The 16,782-nt window shown below is 39.1% G+C and overlaps 1 protein-coding gene across 3 annotated transcripts; it reads left to right on the forward strand.

Moving 5' to 3' along the window:
* Positions 1–180: 180 nt before the first annotated feature.
* LOC131315201 (uncharacterized) lies at positions 181–16,539 on the forward strand. 3 transcript variants are annotated; one of them, XM_058344320.1, is made up of 25 exons: positions 181–291; positions 906–1,047; positions 2,521–2,897; positions 3,509–3,663; positions 3,827–4,066; positions 4,573–4,682; positions 4,806–4,883; positions 4,968–5,074; positions 5,804–5,904; positions 5,982–6,115; positions 6,242–6,342; positions 6,418–6,468; positions 6,667–6,745; positions 6,944–7,112; positions 7,795–7,865; positions 9,269–9,349; positions 9,436–9,506; positions 11,688–11,784; positions 11,881–11,940; positions 12,267–12,321; positions 12,413–12,810; positions 12,878–14,539; positions 14,644–15,222; positions 15,294–15,352; positions 16,119–16,539. In XM_058344320.1, the coding sequence occupies exons 3-25, from the start codon at positions 2,536–2,538 to the stop codon at positions 16,312–16,314; spliced, it is 5,016 nt and encodes a 1,671-aa protein (XP_058200303.1). In that variant the 5' UTR covers positions 181–291; positions 906–1,047; positions 2,521–2,535; the 3' UTR covers positions 16,315–16,539. The 3 variants fall into 3 exon arrangements, with proteins under 3 accessions (XP_058200303.1, XP_058200305.1, XP_058200304.1); XM_058344322.1 differs by lacking the exon at positions 906–1,047 and having other exon boundaries at positions 276–291; XM_058344321.1 differs by lacking the exons at positions 181–291; positions 906–1,047 and adding an exon at positions 1,745–1,763.
* The last annotated feature ends 243 nt before the right edge of the window (positions 16,540–16,782 follow it).

The following is a 16,782-nucleotide window of genomic DNA, read 5'->3' on the forward strand; positions in this document are numbered from 1 at the left end:
GCGCAACTGCAACACATCTAGGAGTAGAAACAAACTGGATGTGCTCTTAATTACTACTATATCATCAATTTTGGAATTAAAACATCCGGACCTGATCTTTTGGAAGTTAGAAAATCCTGGAGAATTCATATTGCACCATGATAAATTTTCCCATGCACTTGGCTTTGAATTAAAAAAGTTACAATTAACGGGAGTAATTCATGAGAAGGATGAAACTCTAGGGTTCTCTTTGTTATCGTCGCCACATATACCCAACCTCTACGCGTTCAGAACCTGCCCAAAATCGAGCAGGTACCCTCTCTCTCTCTCTCTCTCTCTCTCTCTCTCTCTCTCCTCGTCGTTATATCTGTTTGCTGTTTTTGTATATGCTCAATTTAGATGTTTAAACATGATATGCCTTGGGCCTAGAAAAATAATCACTCCTTGAAAGACTACTGGGATTTCCGATCCACGCACCAGGAGGAGTGAATCAATTTAATGCAGATGCACTAATACCGTTTCTGTAGAGGAGCTTTCTTCTTAGCATTTTTTTCAGGGGGCCTGAAGCATTTGCTTTCTAGCCTTCTACCCTGGGCCGGCCCTTGTTAGGAAACAATGGAACCGATGTAGTGAAGAATTTGTACAACAACGAGATAGGTTGAATTCATCCTAACTTAGATTGAATTCACTATTTTTTTACGGAGTGTGTCTGACTATCTCGTGACAAATAACATCGAGTAGCTCCGTAATCTTACCTTTACATGAGGTTTCCAACCTTTTCAAGCTCTCTCGATCTGTTAGTAAGTAAGTTTTAGATCATCTGAGCACCAAGTAGTCCAAGTGATTAGTCTGATTCGCTTTGTTTTATGGTTTTTTGTCAAATATAATGATTTCGTAAAGATTTGTTTCTGATTATATTTTTCTAGGTTGGTAGACCATATTTACGGTGGAATATTTTTCTTCGGTGCTAACACCGTGAGAGTTGCCGATATGTATCATGCTGCGCGGAAACATATTTAATGTAGCTTAAAGGGAGCTCCATCCCTTCCACATTGAACACAGCATTCAGTAAGTTATTATTTAACATGGCCTATTTACGTGGGCATCCTTTCGTTTTCCAATTTGGATATTGCTATGGCACTCTAAACATTCATCTCTGACGGTGCTGTAATTATGTGATAAATTTTTGTCTCGAATTAAGAATTGATGCATAGACTGACGGTCTCCTGAAGAGCTTAGTTTTTAAAGCAAATATGAGTGTCCAAAGTCTGTGTTTTCAATTGTCCTCATATTGCGAGATCTGTGGGTTGATGTTTACATTTTTCATACTAAAACCTCTGGCTTCTAAGTTGATTACTTATTTGCAAGTTTGAATCACTTGCGGTGCAGGATCCGAGTGCGACGTAATCCGGAGTCGCGTACTAAAAATGTATTTAGCATATACTGAAGACTTCAAACTACTTACACCTCAAAAGAGCCCCCTTTTCTCTTTCCTATAGCTTTCTAAAGGTGGCAAGTCCAATCGAACTTCTTCTGTTTGTCCAACTCTGCTTGTGAACGGCGGTGGATCAGTTTTAGTGTGCCCTCAGGGAATTTTGTTCAGAATAAAGGTGTTTACACCGTAAATAAAAGATTAGTAGGAGTAGTTTTCTGATTAGATCTGCACGCTGAAGGATATTGCGGATGGTCAAGCAAGTATGTGGCATTGGAGATAATGGAATCTTTCAACTTTTTGTTTTTGTAAATTCTGCAGAGTGCAGACACTTAGATGTTCACATTCACGTGTATGTTCTAATACCAGAGTGCCATATATTGTTCTTAGTTGTTACCCTTGGTTTAATGGTTCGCCCATGTTTTCTTTTTCTTCTTCTTCTTTCATTTTTTTGCATTTTCAAAAGTTAAAACTTGCCATAATTTTTTTTGTAATATTTAACCCGTCCAACTTCAGTTCTTTTTTCCTGTTTTTGCATTTCAGTGGATGTTGTGGTGACAAATAACATTAAATAAATTAAAGTGTCAACCATTATAAACACTTGAAACTTGGTATAGGGCATTATCATCTTCTTATTTTTCTTCTTCTGTTGTTGGGATCCATTAACATCTTCTTAAAGCGTCGTCGTCTTCTTCCTCTCCAAGTTTTTGCATTTTCAAAAGTTGCCACAATTTTGTTACATGTATCCTGTCGAACCTCAGTTTTCACTGGATGTACTGTTGTGATCCATTAAATGTTCAAGCAAATTTAAGTGTCTACCGCTCGTTATTAATAATGAAAACTTGTATAGAGCCTAAGCTGCATAACTTTCTAGAAGAGTAGTATTAGGTGATACAAGGTATCTTGGCTTGTATTCATATGATCGTTTTGGTGTGAACTAGTATTTACAGTGATTACTGATCAGTCTTAGCGCATTAGCACTTTCTTTCTGAAGAGTAGGTGTACTTTTGTTGATTACATTGATTCACTGCTCTATATGCATAAATTGCTTGCATCCATTGTGCTTTTAAAGTGAGGGTTTTGAGCGGGTGTTTGTTTTATTGCTTCAGGTTGTACATGAACGTATGGATATTCGGAAGTGCACAACTTTTATTGATGCACGTCCTGTCAGTATGGAACCGTTGAATTGTTCCATTAAGGGGCACGAAAAGGTTCATGTTGAAGAGCAGGAGACAGTACCTGATCCTGATCCTGATGTTGTTGCAGATGTAGATATAGATGTTAGAGAAATTTATTTTTTGATTATGCATTTTCTGTCGGCTGGGCCATGCCAGAGAACTTCTAGACAATTTTGGAGCGAACTTCTGGAACATCAGCTCCTACCTAGGAGATATCATGCTTGGTATTCAAGGAGTGGTGCACTTAGTGGCCACGAAAATGACAATGGAGACTCCTTTCCATTAAGTTATGGTAAATTAGTTCAAAGGTAGCCATGCTTCTAATATCTTTATTGTCTTATAATCTTTTCAGTTATTTGCCTCATGAAGAATTTTAGAAAGGAAACTTCTTTATGTTCTTTCTTAATTTGTGTGATATATTTTCTATCAGTTTCACTACGATGATGACATCCCTAGTTAGTTCTTTAACATGTACAAATTTGCACCAGGATTTAAACCAAACTGTGCCTCATGCCAATCAATTGGGGTAGGTTTCATGAATCTGCTTTTCCAATTTTTACAAGAATTTATCTCTCTCTGAGTTATAAATAAGATACTATAAAAGAATACTTTGCGTGAAATCCTTGCTGATGCATCGTACAGCAACAGTAAATCCTTATCTTGGAATGGACTTCTCTCTTTCTCTTTTGTTTTCTATGTTAAGTAACCACCAAAACGACGAGGCTAGGACACTGTCTTCTGGACAAGCAAGAAACCTAGTGATCGTATTTCAGTTTCATCCAACTTCAATTAATCATCTTTGTTTGTTTGTTTGGTTCTCTTTTTTATTCCATTTTTTTTTCTCTCTCTTTTTTCTCCTGGTCATTCCCTCTTATACTCTTTCTTAGGTTTATTGACTTTTCTTCCCTGTCATGTTTAGGTACCCACATATTGAAAAGGATCACTTGGTAAAGCTGTTGAAACGACTGATACTCAATGCAGGTCCTACTTTTAACAGCATGGGTGGAAGGAGTGCTCCAAGTGCAGTTGATGTTCCTACACTGCTTGGAACTGGTTCCTTTTCTCTTCTGGCTTGTACGTGCTCCAAGTGTTCTGCTTCTGTCTGTACAATAAAACATTGAATTAAGACATCTTCTTTGACATTGCCAGACCAGATTTATCTTCTGAGAGCAATTTTATCATTCTTGATGGCTCATTCAATATGGTCTTTGTTTATTATTGTTGTTATACAACGCAGCTGACCGGAAGGAAGTTAAGAAGCAACTCAAGCCTCTGTCCACATACTTGCGTTGGCCTCACATGCAGGCTGATCAGGTGCGTGGGCTGACTCTCAGAGAAATCGGAGGTGGTTTTCCAAAACACCATCGCGCCCCATCCATTCATTTTGCCTGTTACACTGTTGCCAAACCCTTGACGATGGTTCAAAAGATGCAAAACATAAAGAAACTGAGAGGTCACCGCGATGCTGTTTATTGTGGTAATTTTCTTATTCTTAAGCTTTATTATGGTCATGTTCTTTTATTTCTGAGATTCCATTCATTGTGGTATTCAGTGGTTAATAGATGGTCGTGATCTAATAGTTCATCAATGTTCGGCAATGCGAATGTTTTATGTCATTCCATTTATTTGGTTCCCCCTGTACTTCTGCCCAGGACAATGATAGTACAAATAATAACTCTGTCTAGTCGACCATATGTGGTGATCACATTTTCATTTATCTGCATATTGTTCCTTAAAAAGAATTGCCAAGTTTTGGGATCTCTTGGGTTGAGGGATAGCTGATTGGTTGTGGTGTAGGTTCGATGCTATGCCTGGCCTATTTGTCCTGTTTACTGTTAGTCTGTTCTGGTGTTTTGGATGTTTTCTGATTTATTTCCTTTTAGCACCTGCATGGTTTTGTTGTTTGAGATTGAAGCAAACCCCCACCCCCCTCCGAGAAGGAAAATATTAGGGATGCGTTCATGTAATGTCTTTCTTTTGCAGCTATATTTGACCGCTTAGGGAGGTACGTGATTACTGGATCAGATGATCGTCTGGTCAAGATTTGGTCAATGGAAACTGCATTTTGCTTAGCTAGCTGCCGTGGACATGAAGTGAGTAAAGAATGCCTATATGATACATAGTTTGTCAAACCCAGTTCTTTTCTTTCTTTCTCAATTTATAAAATCTGTTTTATTTGCTATGTTGCTTATCTGCTGTTCTCGATTTTACTAAAGGGTGACATCACGGACTTGGCCGTAACTTCAAACAATGCTTTGGTGGCATCTGCGTCAAATGATTACAGCATTCGAGTTGTAAGAACTCCTTCTAGCTTCCACTTAAGTGACCTCATTGTCTGTATGCCTCAGTGACCTTGTAGCTTTTCTTGTATACTACAGTGGCGCATACCAGATGGGTATCCTATTTCAGTTTTGCGTGGACATATAGGAGCTGTTACTGCCATTGCATTTAGTCCCAGGCATAACTCTGTATACCAGCTTTTATCGTAAGTTACATTCACACCTAAAATCCTCTTGGTTTACCTTTAGTCTTTCATTTGATGAAATGGTCGATTCTTTGACCATCGCATCTAGCAGCCATGCGGTCAGTCGTATTAGGACCTTTCCATTTTCAATTATATATTTGTCAAGTTTCATGCCAAAGAGTTAAGCCTTAACAGGCATCAAACTAGTTATGAAAATGATTATCGACTGAATATTTCTCTGGACTAAATTGTCAGAGTGCCTAGGTGGGAGGGTATGTTGTAATAGTGTTTTACACCTCATATTGTGAAATGTGGCCGTTCTTAACTTTTTGATGCTTGGAGCTTTGGACCTCTTCCCCTGTTTGATGATTTGCTCCTGTACAAAATTATATCGCTTGTGATTTCAATTCGAAGATAATACTTGCATTAGGATCATCTAAACTATGAGCGCTTTTCTGTATTTCCTTTTTAGGGGCAGCTTAGAAGGTTCTTGTTTGGATAATGGAGAATTCACATGGATTTATTTGTAAAATATTCACCATTTTTTTTGTCAGCGAAAAAAGGTTCCCCTATCATTAAAAATATTTTTAAAATATTCACCTTTAGTTTGTTATTACTTGGTTTTGGATGCATGGAAAACCTTTATGTGGTCCACCTGATCTCCGAATATGCAGCTTAGTTTCTATAGGCAGCTAGATTAAGTTGATTCATTTTTCTGCCTTTCTTACTTTGCTGTTCTGGAACTTGTAGGTCATCTGATGATGGAACTTGTCGGATTTGGGATGCTAGGGTTTCCCGCTGCAGTTTACGTGTTTACCGCCCAAAGCCAAGAGATGGCATTTCCTCCTTAGGTTATTGTTATTAATTTGTCTGATTTTTTATTAGTTTGCCCAGGATAAAAGGACTTCTAACATCGGTTTTAGTGCAGGAAAAAGCCATGGTTCCTCCTCAAATAATGCTCCCTCCTCAAGCATTGGTGTGCAATCCCATCAAATACTATGTTGCACTTACAATGCTGATGGAACCGTATTTGTTACTGGTAGCTCTGACACTTTTGCAAGGGTACCTTTGTGCAGAACATCATTTGATCAGTTCTTACCATGCATATACTGTCACTCTGGTGGATTAATGTTGGTAAATTTTGTTGAAAATGGATTGGGTGGTTTCTTAAGAATTATCTACTCACAGGTTTGGAGTGCTGTTAAATTCTATAATGACTCAGATCAACCAAACCATGAAATTGATGTCTTGGCTGGCCATGAGAATGATGTCAACTATGTGCAGTTCTGGTTAGTTGCAAGTTGCTGACGGGTAAATTTTTCTTGTACAAGTTTCTGATCATCTCTTCTGCCTTTTATCTGCAGTGGCTGTGCTGTGGCTCCACGATCTTCAATGCCTGATTCCAGAAATTCTAGGTTTGTGAACATCTTCCTGTCTAATCTGCAAAGTTGTCATGGTTGGCCCCTTGGCCCATTCTACCGCTTTTCTTTGCCGGCCAATAAAACCTACATTTCGCCCCTGTATTTTAACTCGTTAAAAGGGGAAGTAGGGTTTTACGGATCCTATCTTTTGCTTATTGTGAGAAGCCAATATCTGTGTGAATGATTTTTCAGGTTCAATAATGACAACATAGTCACATGCTCGCGAGATGGCAGTGCAATTATTTGGGTTCCAAAGTCACGTAAATCTCATGTAAGTTCTCTCTTGCCCAGAGATTACCAAGTTTGTTTAGTCTATATGCATTATTGCTGCAGAAACTCCTTCCACTAAAAGAGTTATTTTCTTATTCGTTGAACTGATAGCTTTGGTGTTCAAAGTCCTTGGGATGGGTTAAAACACTACATTATTATAGGTTCTGTTACCTTGCTGTCATAATTGTTCAATCATCAGGGCAAAGCTGGATGTTGGACACGAGCTTATCATCTCAAAGTTCCTCCTCCCCCAGTTCCTCCTCAGCCTCCTCGAGGAGGCCCACGTCAGAGACTTCTTCCTACTCCTCGGGGTGTTAATATGATCGTGTGGAGTCTGGACAACCGATTTGTGCTTGCGGCAATCATGGGTAATCACTTGATGTTAAAACTTTTCCCCCCTTTGATGAGTGCAAAAAGTATTTGCTTAATATATGCACTTGATGTTAGAATTTTTTAGCCTGTTGAATATACTTGTTCTTTTCTATCGTCATACGTAGTGGATTCGCACTTGTTTAATATTTCTGCATTTGGCATGGCTACTGCTGAGACAACTTAATATCAATGACTTAAAGAAGTAATATGAAACTCTGGAATGAGAAATATTTAGTGGAAACACTGGAACGCACATTGGAGGATATCAACGTATCCCTGACACAGATAATTGGGACTACAGGGCACGTTTAGACTACTATACCTGAAAGTGGATGTTTATTACATGTTGCTCCCTTGAATAACTGACTAGTATTGGCCATAGTCATTTTTTAGAGATGATTGGTAATATATACCTGGTGGCATCGGAGAAATAATAAATTGCATTTTTCTGTAGTATGCAATTACCAATGCTATAAGTTTGTCAAGGGTTTGATCCTTCCTAAACCCCAGTTTCACCTAGTAAACCATTGGAGGGTGTTTATTTTGATGGTTTTCAAGCACGTACTTTTTTGCTCGCTAACTGTTGACCCATGAGTTATTTTATTTCAAGGGCTCAATTGGAACAATCTCTTCTCATTTATTCTGTGCTAATTCTTTATCGGTGCCTTTCTAATGTAGATTGCAGAATATGTGTTTGGAATGCTGGTGATGGTAGCTTAGTACATTCCTTGACTGGTCACAGCCAATCTGTAAGTGGTGTCTATCTCTTTGAACCATATTGTGAATAGAATTGTATAATTCTTTTCGAGGGTCAATCTGGTATTACCTTAGCATTCATGCCTACTGTGCTACTTCTGGTGTGGGTAGCATATCAATCTTGCTTTCTGCTTGGACCTTGAGGGGAGGGGAATGGTTACTTATACTGTTTGGTGGAGAATTATTTCTGGTTGGTATGTTCAGCACGGCCTTAGAGAAATGCTATACCAAGCTTGTCCTATGAGTCTTATCCAGTACAACTAATAACTTTGGCCTGGTGAATTTGTGTCTAGTAACTGTATAAAGTTGTTTTACTGTATTTCCATTCCATTTCATTTTTGGAGATCTGAACATCAACAGTGATCTGGTTATAGGATTGGAAACTAATTAGTCATGAGTGATTTTTACCTCTTGTAGCTGGTGTGATTAAATCCTTGCAAAAGCTTTACTCATTATAACTACACTAATTTTTTGTGAACAGAGATGTTGAGTTGACAGTGCATAGTTTTTAGTTGGCTACAAGATTTGTCTATCAAACACTAGGGTACTTGACACAAGGAACAAGAATGATGGAAGAAAGTTTCAAAAGAGAAAGTATACGTGGTGGACTTCCAAGAGATGGGAGGAAAACCTTCTTCTCAGCCTCTTCTGATAGGAAATAAAATCAATCAGCCCTTTACAGCTGGTTGTTTCTATATGTATCTACTCTGAACATTAAAGCATAGAGGCACCTTAATCGACATGCATACGTTGTGTTCAAAATATAAGTAAATTCCCTCCAGTTGGAATGCTGCTACGGTGCAAATTCCCAGAATTCCGCAGTTACATATTCACAAACAAACACATACATAATAGGGTAGAGCCAAGAGCTATAAGGCTTGATCCAAGCACCTCCCAGGTCATCATATCTCTTTTCTCCCACTTTGCACCCTGAATTTTGACAATTGGTCAGAAAAATGCAGTTTCACATAACCTCAACCCGAAACTGCCAGGGGAACTGGAAAGATCACTGGGTTGAGCTTGTAGCCCACTGATTTAGGGCTCATGAATGTGAGGCATGCACCAGTGGTCAAATTCTTCCTTGGATAGAATGATCCAAGGGGGAGGATTTATGCTTCTGACGGTTTAAGAAAAGCTTTTCCGGTATATAGAAGCTTTTGGGATGGATAATGGTTTTTGGTTCATTGTAAATTGAATGTCTTGATAAACCTGCAATCCATATCTGTTCTTATATGAGTGCTTGTCATTGTAAAATACTAAAATGTGGTGGTGATTTTTTTATTCTTTTTTATTCTTTATCAATGCCATTGGCTCCTTCCAAGTACATTAATTTGAAGTAAAGTAAAATTCTGGGTTTGTTGTGTTACCTTACTGTGTCAACTTTGACTGTTGGCAGACTTATGTGTTGGATGTTCATCCTTTCAACCCCAGGATTGCCATGAGTGCTGGGTATGATGGGAAAACCATAGTATGGGATGTGAGTTTCTGGTTCTTCAACGTTTGTTATCACTCCATATGTTATTTTCTCCTAGTTGTTGAGCAGCTTGTTTGTGGTGTTTCAAGATATGGGAAGGCACACCTATCTGGACATATGAAATTGGACGCTTTAAGTTGGTTGATGGAAAATTTTCCCCGTAAGTGATTTAGTAGGAAATTATTCTTTTTTACCTTTCATTGTTTTACTTGGACTAGTACTGAAATGTAATTTATTCTTTATCTGCAAAGGATGACATTTGTGGTTATGTTGTATGTTGTTTGGAATGATAGGAAAATTGTATAGGGTGTTGTGTTAACTAACTCTAACACAATCAACTCTTATTTATGTAATGGAAAATCATAACATAAGACTACATTAACCAATGTGGGACTAATACCAATATTATATTCTAACACTCCCCCTCAAGCTGGAGACTCTCCAGCTTGTTACATATCTACCAACGAAACAATTACCTCAACTACTAACAACAATAACGAAAAACAACCAACTTGTTAAAACAATGGAACAGCTTTCAGTAGCAACGACCAACGAATGACTTCAACCAACGAAACGACTTCAACGAACGAAATGACTTCAACGACCAACCAACTTCAACGAAATAATTTCGACGACCAACGAATCAACGAACGAATTCAACGACCAACGAACAACGAATGAATTCAACGACCAACGAACGATTTCAACGACCAACGAATCAATGAACAAATTCAACGAAATAATTTCAACGACCAACAAAACCAATTTCAACTACCAACTTCAACGACCAATAACAACCAACTTCAATTACCAACCAACAACCACCAACTTCAATGAAATAGACGACAAAACAAGATATTTTACCATGCTCACCAAAAGCATGGCCAAAAAACTCGACCACGATACCCAACAGTATGATTGTTGCCATTACAATAAGTGCAATGGCGAAGAACACAACCACGACCGACTCACCCAGTATATGACCACCTTGACCAGAATCATGCCATAACCAGACCTACTACGATCATCTCTTCTGGACTTCCAAAAACCATGACCGAAGCTACGAGAGAAAGGACTACCCGAATCAGGAACTGAACTAGAAGCCATTCCAAATCAATCTCAACAATGCACCAACCAGCAGCTACTCCAACCATCAATGAACAAGACTAAAAACAGCAAAGTGAACCAGAATACCAATATATAGTGTTACCAGTGAGTCATAGCATGCAAGGGAGCAGACCATCGCGAGAGCAAACAGCACAACAGACCAAACAAAACCAGATCCGAGAACAAATCAGCATCAGACCCAAACGAAGTGGCTGGAAAAGAACTGAAAAAGGGTTTGGAGGCCTATTGGTAAGTGGGTTAGGGTTTTGGAGATCAGACGAGAGTGGAGGGATTTCTAGTACTGTTCATGACAGTGAGTCTCACTGTTCATGACTACTGTTCATGTGGTGAACACTGTTCACTACGACTATGGTGATGGATATTCAAGTTAGGTTTCGGGTTTTGAGGGCTGCTGGTCAATAAGGCGGTAGCGGCTGGCTATGGTGGTGACTAACTATGGCAGCTAGTGGTGGTGTCTATCGTGGGGTTAGGGTTTCAGTGGGATTTTAGGATTAGGGTTAAGAACCCGCTCTGATACCATGTTGTGAGAGAAAGAAGGAAAAGTGTATAGGGTGTTGTGTTAACTAACCCTAACACAATCAACTCTTATTTATATAATGGAAAATCATAACATAAGACTACATTAACCAATTCTCTTTGTTAGTTCTAAATTCTCAGTTGTTTTTTCCTCATTTTATGTCCTTGAAAGTGCAACTTCTACAATCTTGCGAGAGCAACACCCAATTCTGTTCTTGTTTTGTTACAATCGATCTCAATGTCCGTACCCCGGCATACTCACTATGTGGGCATTTTTCTTAGGTGTGCATCAGTTCGAATCTAAAACATGCTATTCTTGCAGCTGTTTGTTGTACTCTATTTCCAGTTTCATGGGTATGAGTCAATCATGCAATCCTTGATATTCGTCTGTCTCCAATGCAAACTAACTCTTCCCCTCTTTGCATATCCTAGCAGTTTTGTCAGTATTTGTATCCCTCCTTTTTGTGACCTTTCCATGCATCTATCAGTATCTTAATCTCTTCTTCTGACGAAGTTACTGTTGCATTTTTTCGTGGTACCAAAAAATCCGCACCAAGAACTGAGTACGTGAGATTATGATTTTGTTTGTTGCTGATAAAGAAAGGATCAAGGGTACCAACAGTGTGTATTTTTGCATTGTCTGGCTTTAAGTTAAAGCTTTGTCCTTAATGAGACATACCTTATCTTTGTAATACAGGGACGGGACGTCCATTGTTCTTTCAGATGATGCTGGACAAATATATCTGGTAAACACTGGCCAAGGCGATTCCCAAAAAAATGCGAAATATGATCAGGTTTAATAGTTTCTGACAAGTACAGCACTTTTTGTACTTCGGTTAGTTTTTAAACCCCTGTATGTGATAGCTGTTCTTTGTTGCCTTTTCCAACAGTTTTTCTTAGGAGATTATCGCCCCCTTTTCCGGGACAGTCTGGGTAATGTTGTCGATCAGGTTAGTTGACTAATATTTTTCATCACTGTGCGTGATGTAGCTCATGTAGCGTTGCCGCATTGGTCCATAGTTGTGTATGTGAAGAGATGAAATGGTTTCATTTCATGCATAATACAAAGATCGTATACAAGTAATAGCAAGAGTTTAGGTAAAGTCAGCAACCTTATTAGGCACGTGGCTATGCCACCATGCATCAGCAAGTTCCTGATTTTGGCTAAAAATCTTGCCACATTTGTTTGTTTAAAGATTGATACTCTAATTGCCTATTACATTAGGACATCTGATACAGGAGTAAACTTATTTCAAAATGAAAAAAAATGATGCAGGAGACACAGCTTGCTCCCTACAGAAGGAATATTGAAGATCCTCTCTGTGATTCAAGTACGCTGATGGCTCCATTTGTTTGGTGGTTTTTTGTTTTGAAATACTTATCGGATACTCCTAACATCTCTGTTTTGATGAGACATAACAGGTATGATACCATATGCCGAACCTTATCAGAGTACGTACCAGCGACATCGTCTGGGTGCACTTAATATTGAGTGGAGACCATCTTCCATAAAATTCACGATTGGCACAGATATTGGTTTGGGCCACGAAATTCTACCCCTTCCTGACTTAGACAGAGTGATTGAGCCCCTACCAGAGTTTATGGATGCCTTGAACTGGGAACCAGAGAATGAAGTTGTAAACGAAGATAATGATTCAGAATATAATGTTACTGATGAATATTCCAGTGAAGGTGAGCAGGGAATTTTGTATTCCACTGCTTCTAGTGATCCAGAGGGCAGTGAAGAAGACAATATGGTGGAACAATGTCATAAAGATGGTCTCCGCAGATCGAAAAGGAGAAAACACAAGGCATCAGACGTAAGTGTTGTCATGATATTTATCAATTCCTGTTTGTGTTGGCTTCCATTGAGTCTCAATTTCTCAGGTCAAGTTGGCATCATCTGGAAGGCGTGTCAAGAGGAGGAATTTGGATGAGCACGATGGCACTTCATCGAGGACTAAAAGAGTTAAGAAGCACAAAAGTGGCCAGAAAACATCTAAGAAGATTAAGGCAAAGGCATTAAGATCTCAGCGAGTTGCTGCACGAAATGCTACGAGTCTTTTCACTCAAATTACTGAAGCTTCAGCAGACGAAGATGACGGTAGCTCAGAAGATGATTCCTCAGAAAGTGAGATAACGCAGAAAGATTCAAACACACAGAGAAATGAAGCTGATTGCAGCTTGCAGAATGAACATCTGAAAGATCCAAAAGATGAACAAGCATCTTTATATGACTCAAGGGACGTGTTCAAGCCTTCTGAACCACTTGAATCTCAGAGGGGTATTGGACGAAGAACAAGATTGGTGCTGAAGCTTCCATATCGTGATCTTAAGAGGACTTCTGAAAACACTAGACACCAAATTGACAATCAGGCTAACTTAGCGTCTTCGTCTTCTTCACCTGCTCGAGAAATTTTAAAAGAAGATTGCGTCAATATGATCGTAGAGGATCCAGGGCTGTCTTCTGCAAACGGATATGGTGCCAATGAGTTAGAGAACTGTTACAGAACTGATTTTAGAGGTAGAGAACCTAACAAGTTTGAGGGTTATTGTGAGACATCTATAGGGGACAAGAAGAGCAAAATCAGATGGGGGGAGGTCAAGGTACAAACTATCAAGCAAATGACACCAGATCTCTCGCCAACAGATGCCTCCACTGGGTTTTGTGCAACTTTGGATGGCCACAAGGGAAACGAGACTGCTGTCACTATTAATGAGAAACCACAAAATGAAGTTGCTTTTTCATGCCCCGCTTCACCGATCCAAGACTTTGAAGGCAAGTTGCTGAGTGGCACTTATAGTGCTGAGGAACAGTTTGAAACTGGTGCGTCAGAGAGGATGGCTGGTTCAAGGGATAGGCATCTTTCTACTGAAGACGTGCAAGAATCTTCATTGTCTGATATATGCAGACAGTATGACATGGTTGCTGTTACAAACCACCCCGTTGATTTCAAGGAGAACCCTGCACCCAAGCCAATAAAATTAAGGATCAAATCAAACAAGGTTTCCAGGGATCCTGAAAGGCCCTCCCAACTAAACGAATCTATTAGACCGACGGATGATGCTGGTCACAGTGGGGTAAAACTGAATTGGTATAGAAGCAACCCAGAAGGTTATAGTGTTGCTCCAGGAGTGAGAATTTCAAAGGCTTCTAGCCATAGTGATAGTTCAGGAAGTGATCTCCCTGAAGATAACGTAACTGATGCATTTCGAAGAACCAGATCTATGGGGTTGCATGCAAATTCTAGGGAGACAGATGCTGAGAACCACAGGTTTGAGGCAAGGCAGGGTCTAAGATCATCAGGGACTTCAAAACAGAAATTCTTGAAGAAAGCACTTGATCAGCTCCCTTCGGAAGAATGGACAAGAAGTCCAAAAATAGTGAGGGGAACTAAGGGAGTTGTTTATTGTGATAATGTCAAAAAAAATTCAGCTCTAACAACACAGCCCCATCCAAGAACATCTAATTGGTTAACACTATCACAGCAAGAGGAGGGTTGTCGTTACATCCCTCAACTCTCTGATTACGTTGTATACTTGGTGCAGGTAAATGTTACTGACTTGTGTTGACTAATAATGTTAAACCTTTATGTATCAATTGACTTAACTTTCTCAAGTTCCTCTTTTAAATGACATTGCGGGACTTTCAGGGCCATCAGGGGTATTTGGAATCAAGTGGCTTGTCAGAAAGACGTCCATGGGCATCAATTAAGAGGAACATTAGAGCTGTGGAGTTCTGCTCAGTTGAAGGCCTTAGTTATTCCCAAGTTCCAGGTTCTGGAGACAGCTGTTGCAGAATTACGCTGAAGTTTACTGACCCTTCTTCTAGTGCGTTTGGTGAAGCATTTAAATTCACTTTGCCTGAACTGACTAATCATCCGGATTTTCTGGTGGAGAGAAACCGGTATGATGCCGCTATTAGGAGAAACTGGAGCCTTAGGGATAAATGCCAGGTGTGGTGGAGGAGTGGAAGTGATAACGAAGGTGGCAGTTGGTGGAAAGGTTGGATTGTTTCTTCAAAGGACAGATCTGATGAGTTCCCTGGCAGTCCATGGGAAAGGTTTGAGATACAGTATGATGGTGATGATTCTTCGACAACTTATCCTCATAGCCCTTGGGAACTGTATGATCTTGAAAGTTCGTGGGAGCATCCCCATATGGATGATGGCACTGAAGATAAGCTTTTTTCTGCCTTTGCTCATTTGCTGCAGTCCGCCAGAGAAAAGCAGGTAACTCTCTATTTCTCTAGTCTGTCTTTGGCGTGAGTTTCTTTTTACTGAATATGTTGTGAATATTGCAGGATCCTTATGGAATTCTTAGGCTAAACCAAGTTGCGGAGAAACTGGATTTCATAAACAAGTATTCCTTTTCACCCACCTTTTTTGCTTTCCCTTGTTTCTGGCCTTTCATTTTGAGGATAACTACTCTAGAGTCTAGCTTTACTCCTTTTCGCTATGTGCAAATCTCTGGTCTCTGGTCAAGAATCGATTACTAGGAATCAATACCTAGTTTTCCAATGAATCCAATGGTTGGTTTAGTTATGGAATCTTATCTACAGAATAGTTTTTCTGGGAAATTTATTGAAGTTACAATATTTCCTTTATTGCGGATTGATCCTGGAATCTAATTAACATAAGTCAAAGGGAGGGGGCGGGATTACTAAGTTGAAAATGGGAATCTGGATTGGATTGGTTATTAGGAATCACTTTCCTATTCTAGTTTTTCCAAATGCAAGTACCCAAAATCACGTTCTGATTCTCCGTTCATGTTGTGCATCGTGGACTACGTGGATATTCTTTCTGAGATACTCCATTAATGATTTCTGAGATACTCCATTAATGATATGTACTGCATCTTTGACTATCAAAAGAATATCCAAAAAGTAGAACATAAAATGACACTTTTGATTGATTAGGCATTAATTAATTGTGTAGCATGTTCACTTGCTGCCTATGAGTTTGAGATATTTTGCCAAGTTATAAACCAAATGTATTGGGTTTATTATTATTTTATTTGGTAATCAAATGTATCGGGTTTATCTCAAGTTCTTACCGATTACTGAACTGATGAGCAAAATGCCATGTATAAGAGAATTTCCTTGTTTTGTTGTACAATTTTTTTGCAGGTTTCCGGCCCCCTTGTCACCTGATTTAATTGAGTTGAGGTTGGAAAACAAGTATTACCGAAGCGTGGAAGCAGTGAAGCATGACATGAGAGTCATGCTGTTAAATGCCCAAACTTATTTTGAAAAAAATGCAGAGGTTGGAGCAAAGATGAAGCGCCTATCGGAATGGTTTACTAAGACATTATCAAACTTGTAGGATGAGGGGGAAAAAAAGGCCTGTAGAGTTGTAGTGATACTTAGTGCACATATGGTGTTTACCAATTTTTTTTCTTCTCTCTCTCTAGTTTCTGATCTACTAATCCAATTTTGCCCAAGGGAGGAAGATGTCTTGGGAAATCAATAGTTTTGTTGTACCATATACACAGGAACCGTGTATATTGATTTGAATTTTCGGTATACTACCATAATTGCCCATTTTGTACACTTTGTGTTCAATTTTCTTAAATATTAGCGTCTCTTGTCATTTTTATTCCATTATATGTGAAGTGTATCCATTTTGTCCTCAATATCTTCTACCACCAGTTCTTTCGAAATTCAACACCAGGAGCAAGGGTATTTTTGGCGTAACAGGTTGACTGTCCATATATCAAAATCTTGAACTCTCCACGTTTTTATTTTTTATTTTGTGTAAGAATGCATTCTCCCAACTTTAAGGAATGTATTA

Source organism: Rhododendron vialii, chromosome 13a (assembly GCF_030253575.1).
Source record: "Rhododendron vialii isolate Sample 1 chromosome 13a, ASM3025357v1".
Lineage (NCBI taxonomy): Eukaryota > Viridiplantae > Streptophyta > Magnoliopsida > Ericales > Ericaceae > Rhododendron > Rhododendron vialii.